Here is a 15,629-nt window from a genome sequence, read left to right on the forward strand (position 1 = left end):
ATTTTAGGAGAGAGCCTTGAAAACTGAAGCCTATCGTTTTAGATCTAAAAGGTAAAAATTTCAAATTAAGCATACCCTTAGTCATGAGGAATCCAACAGTTTTGCTCAAATTGAACTCAATCTTCAAAATCTTAGATGTTTATACAAAAATTGATATCTAGAGCTTCTTTGAATTTGACCATAAAAATCACCCAAATTTCATAGTTTTGGAATTGCAAAATATTACAAATTCCAACTCTTCAAAATCCTAACAATATATTTGACATTACTAAAGGTGAATCATGAGAGAATTTTTTACATAGAAACAACACATGTTCGTGGATTTTTGAGGTTGTGGCACCACTTGAAAGGTCCAGATCTGTGTTAAGGAAGGACCAGGTCAACTTAAATCTTAAATGAATGGACCCATCTTCTAAATATTTCAGTTTTATCCTTTTATTTTATTTTATGACTACTGAGGAGTAAATCTCTTAGCAGGGAGATTTTTAGTTTGATTAAATCTCATATGTAGGCTAATGCCCCATAAATACATGGTTTTAATTAAAATTAGTTACTGGATTTTTCTATTATTCTCACTGGCTCTTTGCATGATTACTTCACTTTGAATCTCATGTATTGGATTGAATTACAAATATGTCCTCTTCCCATCAGCAGTATCATTTTCAGATACTGTGGAAGCAGGAAGGGAGTCTATTAAGACTCTGAAGAACTGGAATAAATAACCGCAGGTGATGATATTATAATATAAAAGTATTATCATTTCAAGTTGCAACATTATGTTTGTAACTGTCCTTTATAGATTGTCTCAAGGATCAGGCACAAAAATGACAAAAAAATTATTCTAGTTTGCTATAGGTGACAAAATGCAATGTGGCTCATTCCAAGAATGATATGTTACAAGAAAACCAAAGAAGCTGACTCAAGATGTAAAAAACATACCTTGTCTGTGCCATAATACCGAACTATGTTCTCATGTTCCAACTGACTTAAAAGAGAAATCTCTTGGACCAATAAGGAAGGAATTAGAAAAAGAATCTCATGATAATACAGCCCGGATTGATGAGCAATTGCTCTTTACTGCAATACCTATTTATGCAATTGACTTGAGGTTAACGATGATGTACAAAAAGAAATAGTTTATTGAGGAAAATGAAATTATACGACACTCTAAATTAGAATAAAGGATTAGATTTGTAACTAATAATCTTGCATAATTGACAAAAGCTTTCAAAGAAACACATTGACAAATGATTTGATGGAGTTACATGTACCTACTAATTTGGTTGTCTTTGACATATTGTTTATTCCATTTGGCATAGTAACTTATTTAGGTGGGGTTTTTTTTATTTATTTATTTTTTTTTTTTTTTGAGAGACATATTGTTTATTCCATTTGGCACGGTAATTTATTTAGGTGGTAGTATTAGGTATAGCAGTTAAACAAAATGAGGAATGGAATTAATTAATCAACAAAATAAAAAATGACTAAAATAAAATAAAACAAGTGAGAATTATTTTAAAATTTAGAGGATCAAAAATGAGAAATGGTTGAACAGTTGATTTTTGGATCTTAATATTTTTGACACCTTGGTTGCATGGTCCCAACATTGGTTGCATTGTTCTTCCCTCATCAAATTTTTGCATTTTGGTCATATTTTTGTGCTCCGATTATATATTCTAGTCAAGTTGTTCATGCCCCCATCACTTTTTTTTAGAACCCTAATCACATCATTTAAACTCATAATTACATTTTTCTTACCATAATAACATTTCATATCTTGATTATATTTTTTGTGCCTTGATTACATTATTTCTACACTAATTATATTTTTCACAACTTAATCATACTTTGTATTCTAATCACATTTTTCTATTTTGATCACATCCTTCATAGTCAAATCGCATTATTTGTATTTTAATAATATTTTTCATATTTTATCAAAATTTTCATACCCTATTCACAGAATGCAAAAAATTTACACATTTTTCATCATTATCTTGAGAATAACACCGACATACTCAACCCAAAATGTTGTGTTATGTGCAGGGTGAGTGAAGAGTCTATAACTCATGTTTTCTTACAATACCTAGCAGCATTAGCAATATGGTGTAAGATTATTTGGACTTGGAGGAATTGTTTGGGTACTCACAAAGCCAGACAAATCATACTCTCATCTACAATCATTCTAGTGATGGCAAACTTGCTATACTAATAGTGTAAGTGAATGATATCATCCTTACTGGAGATAATCCAACTAAATTGGAGAGATTGAAGAATTTCTTAGCTAAAGAGTTTGAGACCAAGGATCCGGAAACCTTGAAGTACTTTGTAGGAATGGAGTTTGCCATATCAAAGGAAGGTATTTTTGTGTCACAAAGGAATTATACACTGGATTTGCTCCAAAAAATCTAGATTTCTAGGGTGTAAACCAACCGAGACGCCAATTGATCCTATTTGCAAATTATGGTTACTAAAAGAGAGTAAGTGTGCTGGCAAAGAACACTATTAGAAGTTTGTGGGAAAACTAATATATCTCTCTCATAATTGGCCATATATACCTTATTTAGTGAGTGTTGTGAGCTAATTCATACACCCTCCAAATGAACACCTTGAGGCGATCTATCATATACCTTGAGGCAATTTGGCAATGCATGTGGTTGTTTTTGGCTATAGATGAGGAGGCGATGGAGAAGCATCATGTGGCTAAGATCCTTGTAAAGTCCAACAAGTAGAAGGTGTCAGAAAAACTGCATGTAGTGGATAGGACAAAGTTTTTTATATTTAGCTTTGGTGGGGAGATCCCACCATAGATGACGTTAGTGGTCTCTAAAGAGAGGTGCAAGGATTCAAAGGTTAGGGAAGAAGGTATGGTTTGTTCACACACGGGTGGGAGAGTAAGGAAGGATGAAGAGAAGAATGTAGAAGAGGCTTTACAGGTGTCGTGTTCTGAGTTGAGTTCCTCTGTGCACTATAAGGTGGTAAAAGCACTCTCTAGAGAAAGTGGCAGCATCTTTTTGTTGGAGCAGGTTGGGAAAGCAGGTTCTAAGCCCTATGTGAGTCCTTTTAAGGCCCTTGATGGGTCATTGGGCTTTTTGCCTACTAAAGACAAGGCAAAGGGTGGCCCTCGCTTACTCAAAGTGAGCTTATGTCAGTCAAAAAAGATTTATTTTCCTAGTCTTGCTAAAGGATTCTTTTTGAGCTCACCCAAATTTGCTAAGAGGTCGCCTAATATGGAAGGGAGCGCTAGCGGGCTTGTTAAGGATAGGCCAAGTTCAAGCACTAGTGGGCCTAACAAGGATGGGCCAAGATCTTTTTTAAGTGAATCAAGCATGATGCCTTCTAAGCCCACTAGTGGGATATTGGGCAAGGTTAACAAGGTCTCTAAGGGTGTTTAGTATCCTATGTTCAATGGAGAGAAAGGCAACAACAATGAAAGATGAGGCTTTATTGACGATCCTATTCTTCATGCAAAGTCTCAAGGATAAAAAAAAGGGTTTCAGGAGTTGATGACATTCTCTTAACAGAAGCATCAACTTTTGTAAGTAGACCAAACTCTTTACTTTAGGGCAGGATCTCCTTTTTCTTCTTTGCATTCGTGGTTAGGCTGCCAGAAGGCGGTAACCCTTTGTTTCAGTCTATGGGAGGTAGTCGCAACTAGGAGAAAAATCCTCAACTGAAGGTAGTGATTTGTAAAAGACCTTTGGGAGTGGGATTCCAACCCTCAAGATGATGCTTCAAGATAAGTCTCACTTAGAGTACCCAAAGATCATTGTGGAAAGTGCTTTAGGCAAGGATTTGGTAGTTGAATTTGAGGTGCAAGTGTCTTTAGAGGTGAAATCCTTCAATTAGCCATCAAAAGAGGAGGTTCCTTCCAACAGTCTCTTTTCTAAGTTGGCTAGTTTTAGTAGCCTTGTGGGGATGCCTATCAAGGGTTTCGAAAAGGAAATTTTCTCCCTTTTAAGGAAGATGGAGACAAGGAATGGGCATGGTGTCTATGTATCAAGGGGGAAAGGAAGCTAATCTCGAATTCCCAATTTGAGAGTGAGATCCAAAAATTGAAGTGCTTGGTAAATTACAAAAGCTTTCCATTGCTAGTTAGATGTAGGGGGAGGAGTATTGGGGTCATAGATTTCATTGCATGAGGTTGCTTTTAGGTTCAAAATGTTGGTTTTTTTTTATTTATTAGTCCTAGATAAGGGTTGTTTTGGCATGTTGAGAGCGGTGGGGGTTGGTGAGGTGGTTGGTCAGTTTTGGTTTTCTAGGTTGTTTGGCTAGGTTTGTTGCTTGTTTTTCCTTTTCTCTTCTTGCAAGCCTTTAAGCCCTTCTTGTATACTTCGTGTGTACCATGATGCGCCTTTTGCACTCTTAATATATCCTCTGATTTACCTATCAAAAAAAAATTATTTTAGGAAATTGTTCTTTTGTAGGAAGAAACGTAATGACTTATAGGAGTCAGATGCAATATGCCATGTCAAGAAGCAATACTAAAGTTGAATTCAAAGCAACTACTCATGGTATTTGTTTGCATCTTTGGTTGAAGAAATTGATTGAAGACCTAAGAATTCCTAGTGAGAAGCCAATGAAGCTCTATTGTGAAAAAAATTCAACTATGAACATTGCTCATAATCCAATTCAACATGATAAAACTAAGCATGTTGATGTGGACCATCACTTCATCAAGGAGAAGCTAGAAGTCAAAGTGATCTGCATACCTTATCTCCCTACTGAAGAACAGCTAACAGATGTTCTAACCAGAGGACTTCATAAAGGGATGTTTAATTATTTAATTGTTTAATTAACAAGTTAGGAAAGATAGATATCTTCGAATCAGCTTGAAGGGGAGTGTTAAAGATTTTTGAAGTTTAGGTAGTATTAGTTTTATTCTATTTTAGTGCAAAAATAGTTAGGATAATTCAGTTTTACTTAGTTGTATTTTAAAAAAGTTCATTCCTAGTTTATAGGAAGTTCATTGTACTTTTTGTGAGTACCTATTTTGTAGCTAGAATTTAACACACATAGTTGTATATAAATAGGCTTCTATGTTCCTCTTTTTTTTATTGAAAATAATAAGAATTTTTCATTCTTCTCTTAAATTGCATTCAGAGATTTTATACCTTAGTGAATTGTAGTTAGATTTGACATTTTGAACTAGTATACACTTTCTGCCTATTTGATCATTTTTTGTACAAAGGATTGTGTACTTCTAGGAAGGATTGTTCATCCTTCTTTCTACTTAATATTTCAATACAATGAAATCATTGTTTATATATATGTGTGTGTGTGTGTGTGTGTGTGTGTGTGTGTGTGTGTGTATAAAAAGAGAGAGAGAGACAAATCAAAATAATATTGATGCACTTTTTTTCCTATTAAGAGTAAAAACAATACCAATAGATTATGTTTCTAGGAACTTTTAACATCACAAGGGTTGTGTATCATGTTTTGTCTTATAACATAGCCTAAAACAATATTGTGGTAGGAGTAGCCAATGTGAAACATGCAAATTATACAATCACCCTTGATAGAGATAAATCTTTTTAAAATGTGAATGGACTACAAAAAGATAGAAGCAACAATAATTCAAGACTAGAAGAGGAGAAGTTATCGAAGAGGGTTGAAACCTATAACTAACTGAAGGGAGCCATTCAACTTTAGCTGAAAGAGCCAAAAGAGCAGAAAGACAATAGTATGATTAGAGGCCAAGAGAGACGATATGATGAATAGAGTATATGATCCCAGATAGAGTGTAATAACATAAAATAATTCATGTAGTCAACCCTAAGTAGTTGCAAATCTTGTGATTATCTTGAGGAATGATACTGAGGGACTTAAATTCCCTGATTTTTTTAACTCCAATGTTGTGTTTGATGCCCTTATCCATACAAAGCTTGGCCCAAAAAGGGAATGTGATGGTAAGTAGATAGCCAGTGTAAAACAAAAGCATACCTTATCAACATAAAACTTTAAAAAATGAATACACACAAGAAGATAGAAATGACAACTAAGGTCTTTATGAAGAAAAGATTTGATTTAACATGTAGACATGAAAAGAAGGCTTAGAAGGATGGATTAAAGATGTAGAAACTGCATTATTAACAACGGATATGGCGATTTCCGGAGTTAAGAAGCTTTAATACAATTGCTTTCTGTGGAAATATGGGATTATGATTTGTAATTAAGTGCCAAGATTAGAAGGATTGTGTTAGGATACTTTCTATTTTTATGGATGAGAGAATCTCTCCTTGTGTTAGGATACTTTCTATTTTTATGGATGAGAGAATCTCTCCTAATTAGTTATTGTTTCCTTAGAGATAGTGATTGTGCATATTATATGGCTTAGATTAGGAATCCCACTTGTATATATATAGGTCACTTTGTATTCAGTTTTGACAAAAAGAAAAAAGAAGAATATTTTCTTCATGGTATCAGAGCATTCAGATCTGAACCACGTATAAAAAAAAAAAATCATCTTTTTCCATGGAGAGCAGAACGGAAGGATCAAACTCAGAGGTGACGTCCAGACCTGAAGCAGTTCACTCCGGCAATGCCAGCACCACAGACGGCATCATTCTTCCCATAACAGGTCATAAACTCAATGGGCAGAATTTTATTCAATGGGCTCAGTCTGTTCGGATCTTCATCTGCGGGAAAGGTAAGGAAGAATACCTTACAGGAGCCATTGTTCAGCCGAAGGAAGATGATCCAGGATACCGAACCTGGAAGTTGGAAAATAGTATGGTGATGTCTTGGTTAATTAACTCTATGACCAATGACATAGGAGAAAACTTCATGTATTATGGCACAGCAAAGGAGATATGGGATGCAGCTAGAGAGACCTACTCCAACATCGATAATACCTCGGCGATTTTCGAAATCAAGAGTATTCTCCAGGATCTTCGACAAGGAGATTCAACTGTTACCGAATATTTTAATATCCTTACACGGTATTGGCAACAACTCGATATTTATGAAGAATTGGTTTGGAAGTGTCCCGAAGATGGACTCCTATACAAGAAGGTCATTGAAAAGGAACGCATCTACAAATTTTTACTTGACCTTAATAAGAATTTAGATGAGGTACGTGGAAGAGTTCTAAGTATTAAGCCATTACCTAGTGTTAGGGAAGTTTTTTCTGAAATTCGCAGAGAGGAAAGCAGACAAAAAGTGATGTTGGGAACCCAAAATTCCTCCAAAAATCTTGAGAACTCAGCCCTAGTTGCACGAGGAACCCAATCTAACAACAACAACCACCAAACGAAGAAGAATCGTCCATGGTGTGACCATTGTAGAAAACCTGGACACACGAAAGAGACTTGCTGGCATCTACACGGTAAACCTGCTGATTGGAAACCTTCTCGGCCACAGCAAAACAGAGAAGGTCGGGGTTACACCGCTACAGCCGAAGAAGACACATCTGGCACTAGCTCAAATCCTAGACCGTTTAGCAAAGAGCAATTGGAGGTACTACAGAAAATGTTCCAACAGACTCTTCAATCAACTAGAACAACTATTGGTACCACATCTGTAGCCCAGAAAGGTATTTTTTCCCATGCCCTAAATGTTAGACAGGAAAATCACACTACATGGATAGTGGACTCAGGAGCTTCAGATCACATGACTGGGAATCTCATGGTTTTTCATGAATATACTCCTTGCCATAACAATTCCTCTGTTCGAATTGCCGATGGAACCCTTTCTAGGGTATTCGGCACAGGTTCAGTTATTATTTCCAAGGATATTACTCTTCACTCCGTGCTCTATGTTCCGAAATTGGATTGCAACCTATTGTCTATAAGTAGACTAACACAGGATCTTAATTGTGTTACTAAATTCCTTCCTCACATGTGTGAATTTCAGGCCTTGAACTCTGGGAAGAGGATTGGCAATGCTGAGGTGCGTGCTGGACTTTACCTTGTGAGAGCTGAGGAAATTCGAAGGCTACCAATGAAGACTGCTTGTGTAGTTTCCAACCCTAGTACCAAGACGGATAGTGTTGTTATGTTATGGCACTACCGATTAGGTCACCCAAATTTTTCCTATCTTGAAAAACTATATCCATCATTATTCAATAAAAATTCCAAAAATTTTCAATGCGAAATATGTCAATTGTCCAAACATACTCGCAACTCCTATTCCATTCAACCATACAAACCATCTCATCCTTTTTCCTTGATTCACAGTGATGTTTGGGGGGCCTCTAGAATCAACAACATTACAAGTTCTAGATGGTTTGTCACCTTTGTTGATGACCACACTCGAGTGACTTGGGTATTCCTTATGAAGAAGAAATCAGAAGTGAGGGAAATATTTGAAAACTTCAACAACATGGTTCAGACGCAGTTTCAGGCAAAAATTCAAGTCCTTCGGATAGATAATGCTCGAGAATACTATCACAACACTCTTGGGTCATATCTTCTGGAGAATGGCATTGTACATCAAAGCTCGTGCATTGATACTCCACAACAAAATGGAGTTGCAGAAAGGAAAAATAGACATTTGATGGAGGTTGCACGATCCCTCATGATAGCTTCAAACGTGCCTAAACAATTATGGGGTGAAGCTGTACTCACAGCAACCTACTTGATCAACCGAATGCCTTCTAGGATTCTTCAATTTAAAACCCCGTGTCAAATCCTCCTCGCTGCATATCCATCCGCTCGAATAATCTCGTCTATCCCAATCAAAGTCTTTGGTTGTACTGCTTTTGTTCACATCCATAAGTCTCTACGTAGTAAACTTGATCCGACAGCCACTAAATGCATCTTTCTCGGGTACTCACCAAACCAAAAAGGATACAAGTGCTACTCTCCAACAACCAAGAAATTCTACACTTCCATGGATGTCACTTTCTTCGAAAATCAACCCTTCTACCCCAAAATTGCAATTCAGGGGGAGAACTAGTCCACAGATGAATTCCAATTCTGGGAAACCGAAATCAGCACTACTTCTCCTTTGAGTTCATCACTGCCTCCTCAAACAGATACTACTCTTTCTGTCCCCGAAAACAATTCCTTGGATGTCCCTTCTGTCATACCTGAGTCAACTACACAAGGCAGTAAAGAGGTAATAGTTTATTCTAGAAAAAATTTAAAGGAAAAGCCCGAGAAACCTCCTCAAAAGGAGCCCGAGGACAGCACTCCACCTGAGCAGAACCAAGAATTGGACCAGGATCCAAGCAACCCAAACTCACAACCAGGTAACACAATTTATGATCTAAATTCCAATAATGACCTTGATGATCTTGATCAACCCATTGCTTTAAGGAAAGGTGTAAGATCCTGCACTCAGCATCCAATCAGTAATCATGTGTCCTATGGAAAGCTTTCACAGAATTTCCAAGCGTTCATCACTTCTCTTGAAGATGATCGTATCCCATCCAACATCCAAGAAGCACTTCAACAACCTGAATGGAAGACTGCTGTTCAGGAAGAAATACAAGCATTGGAGAAAAATGGGACATGGGAAATCTCAGAATTACCAGAGGGTAAGAGGCCTGTTGGATGCAAGTGGATATTTACCGTGAAGCACAATCCAGATGGAAGTATAAACAGGTTAAGGCTCGACTAGTAGCTAAAGGATTTACTCAATCCTATGGCATTGATTATGAAGAGACATTTGCACCAGTAGCAAAGCTCAACTCCATCAGAGTGTTATTGTCAGTTGCAGTAAATTTGGACTGGAATCTGCACCAACTTGATGTCAAAAATGCATTTCTCAACGGAGAACTAGAAGAGGAAGTCTACATGAAGATTCCACCTAGTATGGAAACTCCAGAAAATTCAGGAAAAGTGTGTAAACTGATAAAGTCCCTATACGGTCTAAAACAGTCACCTAGGGCCTGGTTTGATCGACTAACTAGAGTTGTGAAAAAACATGGGTTCATCCAATGTCAAGCAGATCACACACTGTTTATGAAGCACTCTAAGGAAGGTGAAATGACTTTGTTCATTGTCTATGTTGATGATATTATAATTATCGGAGACGATGAAGAAGGGATAGGGAATCTCAAGAAGCTGCTAGCAAGAGAATTTGAAATCAAAGATCTTGGACAACTCAAATACTTTCTTGGCATGGAAATTGGCAGAACTAAGGAGGGAATTGTGGTCACGCAAAGGAAGTATGTCCTTGATCTACTTCAGGAGACTGGAATGCTAGGTTGTAAGCCAGTGGACACGCCTATTGATCCTATTGGTAAGATTGATAAAGATAATGACAGTCATCCAACTGACAAAGACAGGTACCAGAGGTTAGTAGGAAAGTTGATCTACTTAACTCACACAAGGCCCGATATTGGTTTCGCTGTGAGCATGGTAAGCCGCTACATGAACAATCCCACTGAAAGACACATGAAAGCCGTATACAGAATTTTACAGTACCTTAAAAAGAGCCCGGGTAGAGGACTCTACTTCAAGAAAACCTCAAGTAGGGAAGTTGAGGTATTCACAAATGCTGATTGGGTAGGATCCTTGACAGATCGGAGGTCAACTACTGGGTATTGTTCCTATGTGTGGGGAAACTTGGTGACTTGGAGAAGCAAGAAGCAGTCCGTAGTGGCGAGAAGCAGTGCAGAGGCAGAATTCAGGGCAATGGCTCATGGGATATGTGAAGGAATGTGGCTCCAAAGAATACTCAAGGAACTTGGAATTATATCAAACTCCACTATTACAGTTTTGTGTGATAACAAGGCTACCATAAGTATTGCAAAGAATCCAGTTCAACACGACAGAACCAAGCACGTGGAGATAGACCGTCACTTCATCAAGGAGAAACTTGAAGGGGGAACAATCAGACTTATGTATATTCCTTCAAGTCGTCAAACAGCAGACATTCTGACAAAGGCACTTCCAAAGGCCACCTACGAAAACATGAAAAGCAAGTTGGGAATGCTAGACATCTACTACCCAACTTGAGGGGGAGTGTGGAAATATGGGATTATGATTTGTAATTAAGTGCCAAGATTAGAAGGATTGTGTTAGGATACTTTCTATTTTTATGGATGAGAGAATCTCTCCTTGTGTTAGGATACTTTCTATTTTTATGGATGAGAGAATCTCTCCTAATTAGTTATTGTTTCCTTAGAGATAGTGATTGTGCATATTATATGGCTTAGATTAGGAATCCCACTTGTATATATATAGGTCACTTTGTATTCAGTTTTGACAAAAAGAAAAAAAAAGAATATTTTCTTCACCTTATAAATAAAAAATTCCAGAGTTAAGAAGCATAATGAATTCATGTAGACAACTCAAGTAGTTATAATTATCTTGAGAAACAATAATGACAAACTCAATTTGCACGATTTGACATTCAATTTGGAGCCATTTAGATCGACCCTTTGGGAGCAAAAAACCTCTTTCGCAATCCTATAGGAGTTTGTTTGAGTAATTTTGTTAATAGAACTTAAGGTTTAAAAAGAGTTTAACAAGAAAGAAATAGCAATGCTGTTATGCATGAAAGTCTGTTTTAGCTTATATAAGAAGTTGTTTCATAATTAATAAATTTTTTGAATAAGAACAAGATTATCCTTTAGAAATCATAACTTCACTTTTTAGCTAAAGTCAGAAGCAAGAAGCGACCCCAAACAAGGGCTTAATGTTTGTCTTTTTATTTCTTTGTGACACCCAAGCCCTAATAAAAACTTTTTGTGGTAAGTAGATAGCCAATGTAAAAAATACTTAATTTGGAAAATTTGAAGAATTTCCTAGGAACTCTAGGCTGTCAATAATATTTTACAAGGTTCCGGTGTTAGAGCAACAAAAAGATGCAAAGCTGCACCATTTCAACAAAATAAGCCTTGTTAGTTTAAACGTTTTATTGCCCACATCATTATCACACACAAGAAAAAAAAGTATTCCCACACAAAAAGCATTTCAAAGGTACTCAAATGATAGAAACAATGATTTATATATGAATATATGTCCCATATATTAACCAGAGAATAGAACACTTACTTGGTACAGCCTTCATATACTGTTCCAAAAGATCCACTTCCAAGAAGCTCACCCCTCTTCCAGGAATTGATGGAATATGACATTTTTAAGCCTCTTACAACATCAAACCTCTTACAATACAATTGACAAAATATGAAATTAGTTATTTGCTTAATATAGTCAGACTCATTCCTGCCAATTATAAAAGCACAACATGTTGAGCAATGAGCGACAATGCTAAATAAAACACATTAAGTTCGACATCTTTACAACAAATAAATTATAGTAAAATAGAACATATCAAAGATATTAATTCAGTTACATTTTTAAGACATTTTTCTTTGTATCAAGTATGCATGAGAATGAAAAATAAAACATGAATTTTGTTACTTATGTTGCATGTGTGGTGTAGATTCAAATGGAAATTTTGTGCCATAATAGAGGACAATGATTATGAATCAAGCCATTAGTTTATCATTCATGCACATTGCCCATGGCAATTAGAAACCTTGTGGGAGCAAATATTTTATTCTTTGACATTCGTTTTATTTCTAGTAATGCTTGAAGCTTCATTACAGATATGGTACTCAACCTCTTAAGTAAGAAGTTTTTAGTTTTAAAAACCCCACTTGATATTCCTTAAGCTCTTCCTTCAACATCATTTGTAAGTTGAATTCCTACTAAACAATTTACATTTTTTCTATTTTTAAATTTTGCATTAATTTATGAAAGTTCCATTGCATTTATTTTCAAATTTTGTTGATAATGCTATTAATCTTATCCATTATTACTTGCGCCACATAACTCATCAACTTGTTCTTAAATAAAATTGGTTAAGTAATTTTATTATTGGTAGTTGTTAGATAATTAATCAAATTATTTGGTCAAATTGTTCTCAAATAAAATTGGTTAAATAATTTTGTTATTGTTACTTTTTACATAATTAATCAAACTATTTTTAGAATAGATTAAGCTAACTTGTAACATTGGGCCATTAATTTCAATTTGATTAAGTTATTCTATTGATGTGAAAGAGATTGGTGAATTGAAAATTTTAAACCGTGTTAATAGATAGTAATAATTATTAACTTTATTCTTATTAATTATATAATTATTCAAACAAAATTTCAAATAAAGTGATTAATTTTTGTAACATTATTGCGGATTGAATCTTGAAAATTTTAAAATTAGTAATAAAATTTAATAAATTATTTCAAATATAGATTCTCATAAATTGGTCCAAAATAGTAAAGCTTATTAATTGGGTTTTAATAAGTTCATTCTACCATTTATTATGAATTCTGATTCAATATAATTATTATAATGTTATTCTTTTTATACTAATGTCATTGCAACTGCCATTAACAACAACAAAAAACAATAATATTAGTACTAAATAATAACAATAACAATAACAATAATAATAATAATAATAATAATAATTTAATTTGTAAATAAAACCCACTAATGAACGAAAAGTGAAAGAAACTTAAATTGCCCATTAGATATAAATGTCATCCATATAGATCGACTGCTTCTTTGGTCAAATCAATCCTCCAACTTCCTATTTTCTCCTTATTCATGACACATAGTGGGATGCCCAAATGATATACTTGAATAAAACCCAACTTATAAATAAAACCCTAAGAAGCAATAGTTTATATTTATTTATTTATTTTGAGCACACAAATATATGCTCATTGTTCTAATATGTTAATAACCTCAAGTAAGGTTGGAGTTTGTTTGGGAAGTATAAAAAGTGGCTTAATGATAAAATTTAAAATTACTTATAAAAAGTAAAAAATAAAATAAAGTCGCTTATAATAATTCTTTGAGAAATACTTAATTAATGCTTTTCTAAAAAATATTTTTTTTAAAAACTCGCACTAAAAATATTTGAAATAGAAATACCGGTAAAATCACTCTAAAAGTGCTTTTAGAAAGTGCATTTTTAAAAAAATAAAGTTAACAAAATTTATAAATTACTTTAAAAAAAGGTTAGAAAAATCAATTCGCGGAAAAGATAGCTGATATTCTGAAAAACACATAAAAGACTCCATACTAAAAGCATTTTGAGGAGAAATTTGTGCTTAAGGAGTAGACCTCCAATTAAAAAATTTGAGCTTTTGTATTTTTATAAATATTTCAATCAACATCATCACTCTATAAATGCAAAACTAATCATTCCTATACTTACAAATAGTTGAAAGGAAATTAAAGTTACCCATCTAGTAGATGCCATCCAGAAAGATTGGCTGCTTCCGTCAAGGCCGTCCTCCACCTTCCTACCTTGTCCTTCCAGTTTTCTTCATAACCGGCAAAGGCTTCTCCAAAACTTCCTGTTTGCTTTCTTACATGGGATGGATCCACGTGATAGAAAATTGGGAAAATAGCATGTCCCAGATCTTTCTGGCACTCCATGATCTTTACCAACTCATCCAAATACCATCTCGAATGAGCATAGTTTTCAGAGAAAACAATTACGGAAGACCTTGATTCTTCAATGGCTTTCAAGAGTTCTGGAGCAATTGCTTCTCCTCTCCTGAGTTTATCGTCTCTGAAGGTGCGAATGCCTCTCCCAACCAATGCTTTGTAGAGGTGGTCAGTGAACGTAAAGCCGGTGTCTTCGCCTCTAAAACTCAAGAAAACATCATGAATCCTTTGAGGGCTGGAAGGGGTAGAAGAAGAAGAGGCTGTAAAGTAGCTCGTGGAAGACATGTGGGTTTCTATCTCAAAAACTACAAAGACGGTTTAGAGGCTTGATTTCTCTTCAAGATAGTAAGGAAATGAGGAAGCCTAGCTTTATGTATCATATACAAAGTTGGGAAGAGAAGTAAAGAGGAAAGTTAGGGGCAGGAGGTAAACGCTGACCGAGTCCCTTCTCAGGCCGTTCAATCCTCATCATTACGCTCCTGTTTTTTATTTTATTTAATATTTTATTTTTTACTTTAAGGACATAAAAAATATTAATAAAAAATTAAAGTAAACAGAAACAATATGTGCCCATCCACAATATGAAAATGAAAATATGTCAAAGAAAGAGAAATGGATTGATATATTTAGATATTTTCAAAAATAAAATTCAAATATTAAATATTAAAAAATAATATTTTCTATATGCATATAACCATATATAACTAAGAAATAATTTAAATCTAAATTAAAATTACTTTTATTAAAAAATTAATTCATTTCATCAATGATTTAAGAGAGATCAAATATTTTTTTCTTAAAGCTTTAAATTTATTATTTTCTTTTAAATAAAATGGATTTTCACATGAAAATCAATCTAATAAATAAAATGAACAATGTGAAAAAATTTTGGTGAAAAATCTTTATAAGTCATCCATGGGTTGGCCGGGGTGGGGTGGGGAATATGTCAAAATATTACATATATCTTCTTTATCATTCTCAAAGTTCAACAAATGTTATTAAATCTTAAATTAAATTTTAACTTCAAGAAATAAAAAATTTATTTAAAATGATCCAATTAAAAGAATTTTTTTTCATAAAGATTTTTTTTTTTTTATAGGTAAATAAGATTTCATATATAAGAGACGCCAAAAAAGCGACTCAAGGTATACAATACCTATACACCCGCCTCCAACAAGGTCAAAAAACAAAGATAGCCCAACCACACAACCCTAATTAGAGCCCAACCAATCAATGAAATTAGTTATAGTTAGAGGGCAATCATCTATG

General features: G+C 34.7%; 1 protein-coding gene across 1 annotated transcript; it reads right to left on the minus strand.

The window, feature by feature from the left end:
- Positions 1-4,121: 4,121 nt before the first annotated feature.
- On the minus strand, positions 4,122-14,701 carry LOC117926363 (disease resistance protein RPV1-like). The gene is made up of 3 exons (XM_034845454.1): positions 14,152-14,701; positions 11,949-12,058; positions 4,122-4,386 (listed from the first exon to the last, which is right to left on the minus strand). The coding sequence occupies exons 1-2, from the start codon at positions 14,643-14,645 to the stop codon at positions 12,043-12,045; spliced, it is 510 nt and encodes a 169-aa protein (XP_034701345.1). The 5' UTR covers positions 14,646-14,701; the 3' UTR covers positions 4,122-4,386; positions 11,949-12,042.
- Positions 14,702-15,629: the final 928 nt, after the last annotated feature.

This window comes from Vitis riparia, chromosome 12 (genome assembly GCF_004353265.1).
Source record: "Vitis riparia cultivar Riparia Gloire de Montpellier isolate 1030 chromosome 12, EGFV_Vit.rip_1.0, whole genome shotgun sequence".
Taxonomy (NCBI): domain Eukaryota; kingdom Viridiplantae; phylum Streptophyta; class Magnoliopsida; order Vitales; family Vitaceae; genus Vitis; species Vitis riparia.

Coding starts and splice junctions, on each gene's coding strand:
- LOC117926363 (XM_034845454.1), bottom strand. CDS start 14,645: ATGTCTTCCACGAGCTACTTTACAGCCTCTTCTTCTTCTACCCCTTCC.